General features: G+C 36.4%; 1 protein-coding gene across 2 annotated transcripts in view; it reads left to right on the top strand.

Annotated features, from left to right (window-relative positions):
* The first annotated feature begins 627 nt into the window (after nucleotides 1-627).
* The window catches only part of TOP2B (DNA topoisomerase II beta), a 64,876-nt gene continuing 48,249 nt past the window's right edge, over nucleotides 628-17,254 (top strand). The window contains exons 1-4 of one of the 2 annotated variants that reach the window (XM_037008585.2): nucleotides 628-1,340; nucleotides 12,521-12,676; nucleotides 13,619-13,709; nucleotides 15,135-15,198. In XM_037008585.2, the coding sequence (XP_036864480.1) occupies nucleotides 1,281-1,340; nucleotides 12,521-12,676; nucleotides 13,619-13,709; nucleotides 15,135-15,198 (371 nt within the window). In that variant the 5' untranslated portion in view covers nucleotides 628-1,280. Of the gene's footprint in view, nucleotides 1,341-12,505; nucleotides 12,677-13,618; nucleotides 13,710-15,134; nucleotides 15,199-17,254 lie in introns of both variants that reach the window. The other variant, XM_037008584.2, reaches the window with a different exon arrangement.

Below are 17,254 nucleotides of genomic sequence, written 5' to 3'. Positions count from 1 at the left end.
GCAGTTTTGTTGAATCTGACCGGATCATTTTTGGGGATGAGCAGAGGAGACGGAGGAAGGAGATGGAGGAGGGGAAGGTCTGAGCAGAGGATTCTTTCGACAGCAGCGTCCACTTGGGGCCTGGGGGAGGCAGGGGTCACGGGGTCCTCCTTGCACTAGTGATCTACAACGTCTTGCCTGCGGTTTACAACCGCTCTTTAAAAATACTTTCCCTTTGGGACGGCCCCCGGCTTCTTCCTTCCATCCCCCCACCCCGCCTTCCCCGGTACCCTAGCGGCCCCAGGCAAAAAAATGCCTCGGCTTCGCCGGCAGGTCTTAGAGTAAATAGCACGCTCGAAGGATTACAATCGACCCGAGGCCAATTCGACCCTTTCCCTTTGCTGCCCTCAAATGACCCTTGACAGCAGCCCCCGCTCTCCCTTGGAAAACCCACAGACACACACACAAACAAAAAACCCCAAGTCTTCCCTTCGGTTGCTACCCGCAATGACGTTTCCCCCTCGGGTCCCGCCCCTCCAGGGGCTTGGAATTTTGCGATTGGGCGGGAGGTTGCGGCGAAAAGGCCCCGATTGGATGACGAGGTGCTGACTGACAGTGGGGGTGGCCGCCGCGCCCTCCCCCCACTCCGCCTTCCCTGGTGCGCGAATGTGTGTGTGTGGTGTTATGCCGGACAAGAAGAGGGAGGCGACCGCGGCGGCGGCGGCTCTGGTTATTGTCCCTCTCGGTGTGTGGATGTGAGGAGGTCGGGGCTGCAGCGCGGCTGTCGAAGGCGGCCTTTGAGGCAGCGGCACCGGCGGCGGAGGCTCCCGCAATCCCAGTGGCCGGCTTTGGCGGAGTGTGAGGAAGGACAAGGCGCCTCCGCGTCCCCGCCACGTCCGGGCGTCCCGGGCTTCTCGGCCGCGCGCGCCGCTCGCACCTCCGGGCCTCGGCCCCGCTTGCTGCGGAGCCCGCGGGCGGGCGAGGAGGAAGCGCCGCCGCGCCGCCGCCCCGCCGCCCCCGGCCTCCTCCCGCTTTTTCCTCCTCCACCGCTTCCTCAGCGGCCGCGCTAGGCCTGGGCGACGCTGCCGCCGCGCCTCGAGTTTGAGGGCGGCGGGCGGCGCGGCCTCTTCGGCGGGCTCGGCCGGGCGTCCGCCCGGGGTCTGGGCGATGGGGCGCGGGGGGCGGCGCCGCTAGGAGCACGGCCAGCGGAGCAGTCGGCGCGGAGCAGCGGGGCCCGGCGGCCCGCAGGGAGGCGGGAGCGGCGGCCGCGGCTTCGGGGCCTGTGAGCGGAGGCACCCGCCATGGCCAAGGCGGGCGGCGGCTGCGCGGGAGCCGGCGGCAACGGGGCGCTGACCTGGGTGGTGAGTGGCGCGGCTGGGGGCGGGGGTCCTGGCCGCGGCATTGTTCCTGGCCGGCGGTGGGGGAGGGAAGCGGTGGGGCCGACTGGGGTGGGGGGAGGTTGGGGGAAGGAAAAGAGAGGGAAATACGGTCCCCGGAACGGGCGCCCCGTCGGGGTTCCTGCCAGCAGGGCCCCCAGCTCTCCGCCCCTTTTCTTTCTTGTTGCCTCTGTGGAGGCTCCGGCTGCGGGAACCTGCTGTGCACTTGCAACTTTGGGCGACAAACCGTGAACCTGTCGTGGAACCCCGGTTTCATCTCTTTTCCTCCTTCCCAGTCTCGGCAGGCGGGCATGAGATGATGCTTATGGTAGGGATGCTTGTGTGTCTGTGTGGGTCAGCACTTTTCTCCTAAAGTGGTTTAAGAAAAATCTTGGAGGAAGGGGTGTGTGTGTGTGTATTGAAAATGCAGCCATTTCTGATGCTCTAATCTAAGAATGGATTTGGTGGGGGAATATATCTACAGCAATTTGTACTTAAGTTCGGATTGCAGGTGCCTTCGAGACGCCTGTTTCACAGGAGTTTATATACTGTAGACCTTCCATCTGTCGGTGGGATTATTAAAAGACGCGCTTGCGTCAGCATCGCAGGTGAAACGGGTGGGGTGCTGGATGGAGAGGTGCCTGGAGTGCTTAGTCCAGTAGTAAAGGATTTTGGCGCTAAACTCTTTTTGGGAAGTAGAGGAGGGAAGACCTGGAGAGATCCGATTCCCAAGGCAGATCGATAATTCACTGGCATTTCACTTGCTCAGCATAGAGTTCAGACCAGGGTCATTTCATATACAAAAAAGGCGTGCTCAGCCAACTGACTAGGTATCCACGACAAAATATTCATTTTCCAGGGACAGTGGAACCTCTCTTTTTCGAAACACATAAGGAAATTTCGTATTCACAATTTTGTTACCTAATTCTTTTTCATTTTCTCTCTGCTTGGGTGAGGTTTAGATAAGTGGAGTAGCAATTCTGCTGTATTGACAAGTGTTCCTTGTAAAAGCGTGTTATTGATAGCAGAAAACATTTTAAGCATTCATGTTTGCAGGCCAAGGTGCTTTGCAAAGTAACTTGACAGGCGCTTATTGTTGAATCTCCCTGAATTTTGCCTATTACTCCAGTAATGTAGTTTGAACAAACTAGAGCTGGGAGAGATAAAATGTCAGATAATAAATTAGTGGTCCATGTGGACATTCAGGGGGAAGAGGGACCACATAAATGCAAAATAATGATTTTTTTTAAGTTGAAAACTCCTACCTTTTAGTAAAATCAAACACCTTCTGAAAATGGAGTTAGCCAGGTGGTCCTCACTCGCTATTTGAAAGTGTTGAGACCTGATCACTGCTTCTTCTGAGGCCCTCTGACTGTATAATGGTTAGTATTTTGTTTCTGAGTGAACTGGTTGACTTTAACATTTGATAACAGTATTTTAACTTACTGTTACGTACTTAACTTTGTAGGTAGTTAAGTGACCACTTTTTCTTTCAAGCTCAGAAGGATAGCTCAACTTTCCTTATCATTGACATAAGTTTTTTAAAACTTAGAGGGTCTCATTCAATGTCAGAAAAACTAAACTAAAACTGACTTACTGATTAAAGATTTTATTCATTATAAAACTAATACGAGAAATTAGTATAAGGAGAAGTCAAAGTCAATTTTTCATCTACAGATTATATTCTTTTGTTGAATTAGAAGTTTATTGAGAGGATAATCACCCCATATCCACTTTAAGACTTGATGCTTGCTGTAAATTAGTCAGGTTATATGAGCATCTCTATGTCCATAACATCCATCATTGATCATAGACCAGTTTAATTTTATGGGAGGCAATGCAGTGAGTGTGGTTATGAGCATGGACTTTGATGTCATATTGATGTAGATTCAGATCGTGTCTCTAACATATAGTAAGTGGGTCTTTGCACAAGGGACCTAACCTTTCTAAGCCTCTATTCTTATCTGTAACATAAGGTTGCACTGTGAATTAAATGAGGTAACATACATAGCACCGTATTGGGCTTTGTAAATGCTTGTCTTTGTTGGTGAAGTTCAAGAAATGCACACTTAGAGTCACAAAATTGCATTTATGTAAAGTATCTTTAAGCCAGGGTGAGAACAAATTATTACTTTGCCAAGAGGCCAGAGGTTTGTTGTAGTGGTCATGAGGAGGGGTAACTTTGTCTGCTTTATTAAAACTGGTGTTATGTTGCCATCTGCTTGTGGGTAAGAGGAGGAAAAAAAATGGAGTAGTCCCCAGTACGGTTTAGGAGGAGGGAGGGGTGGGTATTGCTGGTATTAACTTCTTTTGGGATACATGTCGGCAGGTACTGTTAACATTGTTAGTGTATGAAAGTTAACATTTCAATATCTGAATCCACAGTGCAAAGTGGCTTAAGATTAACTGACATAACTTCTCCTTTTAATAGTGTATTTTGTTTGTGTTTGATTTGCTATATCTTAACCAGATTTTTTAAATTAAAAGTAAAAAGTACAGTAAAACTTTTGAGTTAAAATTGAAAACAGCGGTGAAGGCTTTGCTGCAGCAAGCAGAGTTTTCTTGAATTAGCTTTTAGTTTGTAAAGCATCGGTTAATGTACCCTAATAGTCTATTTCATTTGGTCAGTCTTTTATAATTTTTAAGTAGTATTAAAAAATGAATTTGTGGAAATACTAGAATGCAGTTGATCACTGTGAATATTGATCTTTTTTCCCCAGTAATACTCTATTTTGATAGATGTAAGAATTGCTGTAAAGGAACATACTAAGCATATAAAAAATGGTGGCCAGAATAGCATAACGAGCTTCCGTGTATTTATCATGAAGCTTCAACTGATGTCAACTCAAGGTCACCCACCTTTCCCCTTTTCATTATTTTGAAGCAAAGCAAATCCTAGATTATCACTTCACCGGTAAATAGTTCAAATTTATCTCTAAGACATGGGTCTCTTTTCAAAAACATAAAACCACAATTCACATTCTAGGGGTTTAAGTGTAATTAAATGAATATAAAACATACTTTTTTTTTGTCTGAATATATCTAATTCCGGAAATGTACTGTATATTTAAATATTACTTAAGGATTTGTATTAAGACCCTTTCTTCAGTGGCTTATTATTGCAAGTCTGAACTCACCAAACTTTTGAGTCAATTCCTTCATAAACAGTGTGCCCTGCCAGTTGAAATTTATTTTGTATGGTCCTCGTATTTAGATTTATTTCTTCACTGTCCCTGCACATACTGTTTTTTTTTGTTACTTTGCCTTTGCATACTTACCTTCCTTCAGGAATGCCTTTCTCTTCAGTTTATCAGTCTAAAATCTTAATTACTCCTTAAGGCTAGCCCAGAATCTCACTATTAATTTTTATTCTCCAGTGTATACTCCCTATCTTTTCCTGTTAAGGAATGTCTTTTTTATGTAATTTCCATGCATGATAATTTTGTTTTAACAGATTATAAACTCCTGAAGTCAGAGACCATGTATTTAACTTGTTTCTTTCATAGGGGTTAGCAAAGAGTTGGATTCATAGTTACTGTTAAGAAATTGGAAATTTGCATACTAATTTACTGAAGTCTTCTCTTATTATTAGTATGGGTGGTCAGGTATCAGTGTTCTTTAGCTACATTCTAAGTAAATACTAGCAATATTTAGAAACAATTTTTATAGATTGTGCTAACTTTTCTGAAAGAAAGTTAGTGTGTTCACCTGTATTTTGGATCTGTTATTCAGGTGGTGGCAACAGTTGCATTTTACTAAGTGCATTTAAAACAAAATAACATCTTTTCTATTTTTAGAAATGTTAATGGAAGCCTGATTTAAAGAAAAGGTGGGATCAGTATAATTTTCTTTTGCAGAAAAGGACCCAGGTTGAGAGATTAGGTAACAAACTGTTAAGACACATGGCTAAAGCAAAGGTGGGATTTAAGCTAGATATATGTTATTAACTTACTTACATAGGTGCCCTCTTTAAAAATATTAAAATCCAAAACAGCTCATCTTTTATAACCTGATATGACAGGATTTATTTTAAAAAAAAAAAAGACTTTGACTGAGCTATACCTATATCTCTGACTAGTAACCTTTCTTTTACCTTCACATAAAAAGTTAGGGAGTATATTTCCTTTTTAGGGTAGGAGTTTCTTATATGGAATAATGCTCTTTAAGAGTACATGGGCTCTGAAATCAAGTTACCTGGTTTCATAAGTCAGCTTCTTCCATTACTAACTTTGTTAGCTTCAGACCTCAGTTTCCTCATTTGTAAGAAGGAAATCATAATAAAAGTGTTTACTTCATGGGGTGTTTATGAGGATTGATTTAAATGGTCCATATTTTCCCATAATGCTTGACATTTAGTGAATTCTTATGGATATGTACACACACACACACCTTCCTCTTTTTAAAAAATCTAGTGATATGTAATTTTAATTTCTCTTGTCTCAGGGAAAGTATATTTCTTTTTATATTGCAAAATGATCATAAGTCTAGTTAACTCATTACCACACAACGTTACTAGTTATTTTTCTTGTCATGAGAACTTTTAAGGTCTACTTTCACAATTTGCAAATATATAATACAGTATGGATATGCAATTCTGTACATTACTTTCCCAGGACTTAGATATTTCATAACTGAAAGTTTATGCCTTTTGACCACCCATTTTGCAACCCCCCAATCCCCATTCCCACCCCTGTCCCTGGCAGTCACCAATTTGTTCTGTTTCTACAAGTTTCTTTTTTTAAATGTAAGATTCAACATACAAGTGAGATCATACAGTATTTGTCTTTATCTGACTTATTTTACTTAGCCGAATGCCCTCAAGATTCATCTGTGTTGTTGCAAATGATAAAATTTTCTGCTTTTTAACAGCTGCATAATATTCGTGTGTGTGTGTGTGTATGTGTATGCCACATTTTCTTTATCCATTCATCTATCAATGGAAGCTTAGCTTGCTTCCATATCTTGACTTTTGTAAATAATGCTGTAAATGAACATGTGGGTGCTTATACCTTTTCAAGTTAGTGTTTTTGTTTTCTTTGGATAAATACCCAGAAGTGAAATTGCTGGGTCATAATGGCAATCCTTTTTTTTTTGTTTGTTTTGAGGAAACTTCATACTGTTCCTGTAGTGATAGTGCCAATTTACATTTCTACCAACAGTGCACAGGGTTCCCTTTTCTCCACATCCTTCCCAGCACTTGTTATTTCTTGTGTTCTTGATAATAGCCATTCTGATCCGTATAAAATGTTGTCTCATTGTGGTTTTGATTTGCATTTCCCTGATGATTAGTGATGTTGATCACCTCTTCTTGTACCTGTTGGTCATCTGTATGTCTTCTTTTGAAAAATGTTTATTCAGAGCTTCTGCCCATTGTTGAATCAGATTGGTTTTGTTTGTTTTTGGTGTTGAGTTGTATGACTTATTTATATATTTTGGATATTAACCTCTTATCAGATATATAAATTACAAATATTTTCCTCCATTCAGTAGGTTGCCTTTTCATTTTGTTGATAATTTTTGCTGTGCAGAAGCCTTTTAGTTTGATGTAGTCCCAGTTGTTTATTTTTGCTTTTGTTTTTGCTTTTGGTGTCAGATCCAAAAAATCATTGCCAAGACCTGTGTCAAGGAGCTTACTGCCTATGTTTTCTTTGAGGGGTTTTATGGTTTCAGATCTTACATTCAAGTCTTCAGTCCATTTTGAGTTATTTTTTGTGTATGGTGTATGATAGGGGTCCAATTTCATTCATGTGCTGTGCAGTTTACCCAACACCATTTATTGAAGAGCCTGTCCTTCTGCCTCCAACTTCATTGCTTCTCAAGGTTACTTTGGCTATTCAGGGTCTTTTGTGGTTCCATACAAACTTTAGGGTTATTCTATTTCTGTGGAAAATGCCATTGGAATTTTGATAGGGATTGCATTAAATCTGTAGATTGCTTTGGGTTGTGTGGACATTTTTAACAAAATTAAGTCTTCATGAGTATTGAATAGGTTTCTCTTTATTTGTGTCTTTAATTTTCTTCATCCATGTCTTACAGTTTTCAGTGTACAGGTCTTTCACCTGTTTGGTTACACTTATTCTTAGGTATTTTATTCTTTTTGATGCAACTGTAAATGAGAATATCTTAACTTCTCTCTAATAGTTTGTTATTAATGTACCGAAATAATTATGTATATGTATGTTGATTTTCCTGTAGCTTTACTGCATTCATTTATTATAATAGTTTTTGGTGGAATCTTTAGGGTTTTTTGTGTTATAATATGTCATGGGTGGATAGCAACAGTTTTACTTCTCCCTTTCTGACTTGGATGCCTTTTAGAGAAAGTATGTTTTTTATTTTCACAGTGGACAATTTAAGCATTCCTTATGTTTTTAGGCATCTCTTACCTTCCACCTCTCTCCTTGTTCCTTGGGTTTGGTGGGCATTCTGGATGAGTGTAGATAGAAGATAAATTGTTGGTTTTTGATTTCATTACAGTGGGTAGGTAACATGGCCCTCTTCATTGTTATATAGGTGAAAGACGGCTAAAATGAACATCAAAGTATGGCAGCCTTGATGGAGAAAAAAAGGGAGGATATGTTACAAAAGGGTGATATGAAGTCTGAGGGAGTCCTTTATAGAAGGTAGGAGAAGAGGATTGTTGCTAAGATTTTGCTTGTCTCTCTCTGTTGGCTTGGTGATGGTGAGATTTCTGTGCCAATTTTGTGAATGAGTGGCTCAGTTTCTTTTTAACACCAATTGGCAAACCATCTCCTTTCCTCTCTTTGGCAGCAGTTCATTTTCTCACAGAAAAACAGGACTGTGGGTGATTGCTGCAAATTGCTATGTCTTAGGTGGCAACTTTGTGCATGGAAAGTTTTGTTTAGCAGACTGATCTTGGTACATACTACTCATTCTGAAATGAGTTTTTTTGTTTTGTAATATTTTTCTTTCTCTTGTAGTTAGGAAGTATTCTTAATAAAAGTTGAGTACGGGATAGCAATTAAATATATATACATTTTTATTAGGAGTTAAAAGGCTATATAGGAGAGCTATTAGGATTTACAAAAGTGCTATAAAATAAATGAATATATTTTAAAATAGATTTTATGTATTATTAGGTGTTTTTGTTTTAATTTAAAAATCCCCAATACTTCATTAATTTGGAACCCAGCTTTTGAATTTTAGAAAAAGTTGATTTTTTAACTTTTTGATGACTACACATCATGTATAAATCACAGAGAATATATTTAAAACAACTTTTTAGATATGTGGAGAATATTTACCTTAACATGGAATTATTTCATATTTTCATTGTCTCTAGTTTTATGTGGGAATGGAAATGTTGCCCTGATTTCTCAGATCCCAGTATAATTGGGTGCTAGAATTATTTATTACTATAAATAATTTGGTAGTTTGTGCATGCAAACAAATTAAGATAGTAAGATGCTTAAATTGTAGGTTTTCATTTTTATCAAACCTTAATGAAAATTGATTGAGAATGCTCTTGATTATTTTTAAGGGCATATTGTTAATTATTTAATGTGGAGTTCACAGTGCAATTATTAGAGTACAAGATGCCGTACTACTATGAACATATAAGAACAAGAAGCTAAATCATTATTTTGAATCAAAGGACCCCTTTTCAATGATTAAATAAGCATAATTCCCTTCACCTGCAGATATCAAATATTTGTCACTCTCCTTTATCAACTGTGGGGTTGAGTGCTTTTCTGAATGTGTAGATATGAATTTGCTCGTCTGTTTCTGTTCAAGCTAATTCCTTAATCTCCTTCCTAAATATTATCAAGAATGGTGTTAAAATTGAAAAAGCTGAACTCAGGGTGACCTTTTTTATTTCTTTCTCTTAAAAGATAGAGATTGTAGTAATAACAGCTGGAGCGAAGGTGATGAACAGATTTTTCTTCTGTGATCTCAGGCAGAGGGTGTTTGTATTCATACCTGTATTACATATGGGACCATCCCTTTGAATGGGGAGGAGGGGAAAGTTGCCCTCTTTCCTTTTCTCCCAGATTATAATTTTTAGTGACCTGGACGTTACTCATGGGGCAACTTTCTGCTAATAAACAGGAGCTGAAATAGACTATTATTCCAGATTTCTATCAGAAAAGCTTGTAGACCTCTCTGAAGAGAACCTCCTCTGTTTGCTGCTAGTTAGCCAGTGAACAGGTGAACTACTTGTTGAGAATGGGAAATAAAAATAGAAATCTGATTGAAATGTTAATTTCTGCTTTCCACTCTGTCAAGGATGCCAGTCTTATTTATTTTAGTTTCATTTACCTTTTTGCCTGGATTCTAGTGAGAAATTTGGGACAGCAAAAGTAGTAAGTAGGTGTAAAAAGCGCCTCTAGAAAAGAAGTGCAGTTTTAGTATAGCTTAATTATGTTTTCACATGCATGGGTTTATAAGCTTTTAAAAATATTTCCATATGTGTTCATTGTAGAAAATTAGGAAATGTGTATCTGAAAAGAATATTAAAATTACTCATGTTTCTATTTCTCACAAATAACTTTTATTGATATTCTGGGTGTTATATGTTTTTTCTGTGCATGAATATATTATGTGTAACTTTTTCCTAATAAAAATGGGCTTATATTTTTATATATTCTTTTGTGACTGTTCACCAGTGTAGTTTTAATAAGATAATTTAAAATATTTGACTATAATTTTTATATAAAAATTATAGCAATAGAAGTTTGTACAGTTGACCCTTCAACAACAGAAGTTTGAACTGTGAGGGCCCACTTATATGTGGACTTTTTTTCAATAGTATGTTGGAAAAATTTTGGAGATTTGCAACAACTTGAAAAACATTTTCTTGAGTTTATTGTAAGAACACAGTATATAATACATATACAAAATATGTATTAATCGACTGTTATGTTACCAGTAAGGTTTCCAGTCACTAGTTGATTTGAAATATCTGCCAGTGACCTCAAAACATTTTTTTTAGTATGATATTCTATAAGTAGTACATATTCCTTAATGTGTTTTGTTCCTTTTAAATAGAATGGTACCTCCTCTTCTTCCCTTGACACCTGGCACATATTTAGGAGAAAATTTTGGCATAAACTGTTACAAGTATATTGTCACATTCATCTCCTAATGTTTATTATTCCTAGAGAAATTTTATAAATAGTAATATGAAAAAGCCAACTACATTTAGTATGTTCTCTGATTGAGCCATTATCCTAGCAAGAATGGCAACTTTTTGAATTTGATAGGGATTTGGGAAATGCAAACCAAACATTCCTTATTTTCATGTATCCATTTGGGAAGAAAAGGTAAGAGGATGTGGAAAAAGCAAGTTCTTGGAAAAGGAGTGAGGTAGGGCTTTATCCCCTTTATCATATCTTTGTGCCACTTCAGTTTAATGTTACTCATCAGGGCCAAAGGCAAAAGTCCAAAATAGGTATACATGAGTCTGGTTGAGTCTGATCCTAAACATGTTTTCTTTGTGGTGTGATTTGTTTTGGAGGATTAATTTGGGAGAGGAAAGCCTTTACTTGCATGGTTGTAAGTTCCTTACCTTTATGCCAATAATTGTAAACAGTTCTAAGTTAATGCTAAGAAGGTACCCACATTTGATTCCATAGCATTTATCATGTTTAAGCACTTGCTTAGTCATTACAACCTTTTTTCGAACTATTTTGAGGACTCATTTAAAAAAAAAACAATTACGTTTTTATTGTTAGATTTGTTTCTGTAAGTCAATTGTCATGAAAGTCAGGAAGTTGAATAGAAGTTTGGAAACTATCTGGTATTTTTAAAATACAGGTCATATTTCTGCCTAGCTAATTCATCACCTAATTCTTGACAGTAATTGAATACGAAGATTTAATGAAACGATTTTTTTTTGTGTCCAAAGCTATTTTTAATTGACTTCAAGCAGTATCAGTGGGTAACCTCATAAGTGAAAGGATGTATAAAAATGTATTTTAAAATCTCAAAATGAGTTATTTGTAAACTTATTTTGAAATATTATTAAATCTTTAATTTTATATAAAATTTATGGCATTGGCAGATTATAATTAGAGTTGAATTTCTATAGGGTTTGTATGTTACAATTCTTGTCTGGGTTTAGACTACTCAGAGGTTATGTATGTAGATTTTTAAGTATACATTTAAAGGCTCTGCAGTGACATTAAAAAAAAATAGTAACATCAAAGATGATGGTATGACTATGTCTAGGACCTGAATTGAGGTGGTATATTGCTTGTTCACATACACAAAATTTCTCTCTCTCTCTTTCATTGTTTGTTTCTGATTGTTTCATTTCTACTTAAGTTCAAAGACCTGTGAAGGTATCTCCAATTCATTATGTCTTATATTTGAGTTATTTTTTGACTCTAGAAAAACAGGCCATTGTAATACCTTTCTTTTAGTGGAATGTCTTATTTATCAGTATCAGGAAATTCCAGAAAGAGAGAGGTTTGTTTTTTGCTGCTATTCACAAAACAAGGAAATTCTAGACCTTGGGAATTTGAGTTTGGGATCTTTACCTGCTGTAGGAATGCAGAAAATCAGACTACTAACCCTCTCTGCCTCCTTGGAACTGAGAGAAACTGGAATCATAGGGTGTCTCAGTAATGGCGTAGCACAAGCTATAAGGAATTACTGGCATATTTGAGATTTCATAAGCCATATCAGTGTATACTAACTACACAGGTTGCTGTTTTGTGGAGGTTACCTTTGTCCACTCTTCACTATAATCGTCAGTAGTAATGGCAGGGAACTTTCATCTGGAAACTTCTGGGACCCCTGCAGTCAGCCACGTTCAGTCACTGTGAACCTGTAACCTGACCAGAACTCACATTCCTTGGAAAGTGTTGAGGACTACAAAAATTAAGTTGATATCTCATAGAATTGGGAAATGTTTATAGGTCTAGATTGAATAGATGTAGGCTGTTCTAGCTATTCTGGTGATTGTGTAAGCCCAATTTTGGGGGCTGAGTCAAAAGTGTAGTTTCATTCTGTATTATAAAAAGAACTAGACTGTCAGTAAATAGACCTGTGATCTCTTTTGAACTTAAAAATCAGTGAGCCTGAAAGATAATTTTGTCATTAAACAAAAATCTGTCGTATGTCCATATGCATTTTAGTTTACCCTTCGGTAGGTTATTTAAATTTGATTTTTTGGTTAATTTTAGACTCTTTTTGATCAGAACAATGCTGCAAAAAAGGAGGAGTTAGAAACTGCAAACAAAAATGATTCTTCAAAGAAATTGTCTGTTGAGAGAGTTTATCAGAAGAAGACACAACTTGAACATATTCTCCTTCGTCCTGACACATACATTGGGTCAGTGGAGCCGTTGACACAGGTAATTGTTAGATTTCATTGAAATAAGGGGGTGTGTATCTATATCTAGTTTTAAATAAGATTGTTGTGATTGTATGCTTTGTAAGTACTTAATTTCATGTCTTTATGGTCATATGCAAAGTAGGGAGAGAGATCTAAGAGAGTTAAAAGTTTTCAGTTCTTGCTAGAGATTTTAAAAAATCCAAAAGCTAGGAGATGAACTATCAGAAGTAAGAACAGTAGAGTAAAATGGTGCTGTGTGAACTTTCTAAAAGTCCTTTAAGTTCATGCTGTAATTTACATTCTAGAATTTATACTGTGGTTTGCTAACATTAGAATAAATACAATAGTAGCCTATGCTTTAGTGCAAGTACTAGAATGTATACATACACTAACGACTGTTGTTCAGTGCTTACTGTGGACTTGGCTTATATATATTTTCTTATTTGATTCTAACAATTTTGGGAAGTAGCAACTCTTATCTCCATTTTATAGGTGAGGAAACTGAAGTTTAAATAAATTTAAGTAACTTGCTCAGATATCTCAACTAGTAAGAGCTGGGATTCTAAGCTAGGACTCTTGACTCCAAAGTCATGCTGTGTTTATATTATTTTATTCTGAGCTCCTTATTCTATAGAATAATATAAAGCATGGAATAAAAGTATAAATATATGTTTTTTTTCTATTGCATTTAAATACAATTTTAGCAATTCTTGGTGCCCTATGTTAAAGCTGACATAGGAATAAGAATACAGCAATACAAAATGAACAATTTCTCAAGTTTGAAGCTATTTAAATTTAATATGAATACAGTGAGGTTGCTGCAACTGAAGAAGTGTACGTTTTTCTACTTTGAAGCTCTAAGTATTTATAGAGTAAATGACAGATGTGCGTTCATACTAGTAAAATTTATGTTAAACACTTTTTTTACTCTAAGTCCTTTTTGATTTTTCTCTCAATGCAGCTAATGTGGGTGTATGATGAAGATGTGGGAATGAATTGCAGAGAGGTTACCTTTGTGCCAGGGTTATACAAGATCTTTGATGAAATTTTGGGTGAGTATTTGCTTAAGATTTAATGCATCAGTTTCTACTGATGTCACTATATGTCCATATATATATAAAGCCAGGCTTATAATATAAATTTTAAAGGCATAACTCTGGCTATTATGCTGAATATATATGTCATTCAGAAAATTTTTTTCACTTGCTATGATATTTTCATATCTCTGCACATCACATCTTGTGTTTCAGTTTGTTTATCTGTAAAATGACTGTTGTATTTGATAAATAATCTTGAAGTGATCTGTGGTTATGTATATGTGGTCATGTAGAGGTTCATTGTATTCCGGTCACCTGGCTGGAGGCTGTTAAAAATAGAGATTACAGGGCCTGATCCTTGCAGATTTAGTGAGTTTGAAGTGAGACACATTAACTTTGTTTTCACCAAATGAGGTATTTGTTAGGCAGCCGACTTTAATAGCCATTGTCCTAAATGATCTCTTTCCTCTCCAAATCACATGATTAGTGAAATCACAGTCAAGTATCAATGCCTAATTGATTCCTAGGGAATGCTTGCACTTTGGAAATATTTTTTAGCCAAGGACTTTCTAGAGATCCTGTGCTCTGCCATCTCATCAATGCCACTTGAGGTTTCCTAGACAGCAGGATTATGTGAGCCTCTCTGAGCTTCTTCCAGTAATTCCTTGGGAAAAGGATAGGAGAGTAAACTGGTTACTTATGTTTTACACATTTCACTACACTCACTGTTGCTTGCCAACTATCCACCTGATTTTACTTTTGGGTTCCAGTTTATCAAGAACATATTCCTTCTGTGATTGAAGTTCAGTGTGACAGCTAGCTTATGTTTTCAGATTTTGCTGAAGCGCAGTGCTTAATGTTTGCCAACATTTTTATCATATATTATCATAATATATTATTATGTTGGCATATATTTCATAGGATGTAGAATTTTGATTTCTAAGGATGTTAAAGGCTTTGCCTTTCTAATTCAAAAGTAACTGGTTTCAGCTCAGTCTATAAAATCACTAGTTTATTGAAGGAGATCAAGAGAAAGTAGTTAATTGTCCCATCATAAACTATAATTAAACCCAATTTTTTTATTTTAGACCTGGATTAGGGTGTTATAAGCTGCAGATGTTTGTTTCTATTAATTTGTTTTTTTATATGCACCACTCTTTTGTGGTAGAAGACATAACAGTAATTTGGTGTGATACAAAATTTAAGAATATTATTGGAAAATAAGGTTAGCAATTCAGGTATAGCCTTACTGTCAATAATCTAATTTGAGATGTCATGGTTAAGAGTAATAATGTAATTAAAAATATAATTAGAAGTTAGCAGTAATTGTTTTCATTAACCATTACCATGTGTAAATGTTTATATTAAGAAATGATAAACATGCAGTTATGTCTATGTATATAACTACCTTATTACTTATCAAAATATTTGATTTTTTAGTTAATGCAGCTGACAATAAACAAAGAGATAAGAACATGACGTGTATTAAAGTTTGTATCGATCCGTAAGTATATTTCAAGTTTAATTTTTTATGCTTATTTCATTCAGATAGTTTCCAACTTATAAATACTCAAATGAATAATGTATACAGTTAGTACTCCTAGTTCCCCTGTTGCTTGAGAACTTGTTATTTTTGCCTCTTTCAGCCAGAATTCTGTATTCTCAGTTTCTTCTGTCATTCATCATCTTTTTTTCCCGAAGTATTTCCTTAGGAGTGCCCTTTGGAGACCATTTTGCTCCCTCGTTGATGCTGGAGATATCATTTCAGCAGCTACAGTAATCACTTGGTCTTTCCTTTCTTACCTGTGGTTTGAGACTCAAAGCTAAAGGCTGTTGCTAATACTATTACAGTTACATTATGGGTTAAATTTATTTTTCATGACCAGCATTTGGACTTCTCCATTATTTATAACATCGTTTATAAATTAGATTGCTGATATTCTAGAATATATACCAGGTATTCTGCTAATTAGATTTTACTGTGGTGATTTTTTTTTTTTTTGGAGGACTGAGGGGAGTATAAAAGTTTTAAGTTAGAGATATATTGCTCAATTTATCCTGTTCCTATAAGCATTCTATAAAGTATTACCTTGCATTTATCCTTTATAATTTCATTAGTATTTAGCATGATTTTAAGATTTTTTTTCTCTAACATGAATATTTAACAATTCAGGTATAGCCTTACTGTCAATAATCTAATTTGAGATGTCATGGTTAAGAGTAATAATGTAATTAAAAATATAATTTTGTTGCACCATGAAGTTAACTGTACCTTTTATGAAAATATTACCACATAATTATGGTGTTGAAGTTTTTGATTTTTTGTTTTTTACCTTTATTTTTTTATTTGGATCTTTTCTATATTGAGTACATTCTTAAGAATTTATATGGTAAGGTGCACAGGACAATTACTGCTGTTTTTACTTATATAGTAAGGTACACAAAACAATTACTGCTGTCCAGAAAACAATTCTGGATAATCCAGAAGCTTAAGATTCATTAAATAATATAACATAATGGTTAGTCTTGAAACAACTTAATTTTCTGGCATCTATCTGACTAAAAACAAACATGGAAACACATTAACCAGAGTTCTAACTATTCCTCCAGTTTAAGTATTCGTAATTATTTAGGGCTGAAACTCTTACAATAGTAGCTTAAGTAAGTAATACTGAAATATATATACCTACACATTTCACATTTCTATTTTTTTAAAATGTGCTTATTTATATGCTATTTTATGTCTTTCCACTTTTATTGAATTTATTATGGACAGCTTTATTAACTTATATAGACATATTTTTTTTAACTATTCCTAAGTATTTTGTGACAGTACGTCATAATCCCTTTCCAGTTGATGAATAGTGATATTCTGTGTTTTCCCGGTTTCTTTTTAACTTTAATTATTTTGAAACTTCATTTATGCCTTTTCCAGACACAGTATTCTTTTTCCTAATATTTCTGTGGAGATGATTGATGGAGCAAAGAATGTATAGAATTCTGAATTATTGTTTAGAGATTATAAAAATAAATACCAGGTCTGGGAGGTGATATAGATTCAAATTTTTTAATAGAGAAATGACTTTGGTAGAAAGTTTCAGTTTCATATTCATGAAGAATTACTGGATGTAGGAGACATGAAGCCTTATTTTTTTTTTTTGCTCTGATAAAATTAATGAATTTACAAGGGTCTATCTTAATTATAGTCTACATATACTAACTAGGATGAAATATTTTTAAAGGTTTTTCTCATGAGTGTATTGACTTTTGTGTAAACATCCTGGGAAGTTTAAGAGCTGTAATTTTCCATTCATTTTCATTTTCTATTACCTTCAGAATTCTTCTCTATTAGTTCTGAACTCAGTAAGTTTCTTGTAGAAATAGGTACTTAATAAATTATAGGTTTTTTTTTTTTGAGAGGGTATCTCTCATATTTATTGATCAAATGGTTGTTAACAACAATAAAATTCTATATAGGGGACTCAATGCATAATCATTAATCAACCCCAAGCCTAATTCTCAACAGTCTCCAATCTTCTGAAGCATAATGAACAAGTTCT

This window comes from Manis javanica, chromosome 15 (assembly GCF_040802235.1).
Source record: "Manis javanica isolate MJ-LG chromosome 15, MJ_LKY, whole genome shotgun sequence".
Taxonomy (NCBI): domain Eukaryota; kingdom Metazoa; phylum Chordata; class Mammalia; order Pholidota; family Manidae; genus Manis; species Manis javanica.
This window is presented reverse-complemented; position numbering and strand designations above follow the sequence as displayed.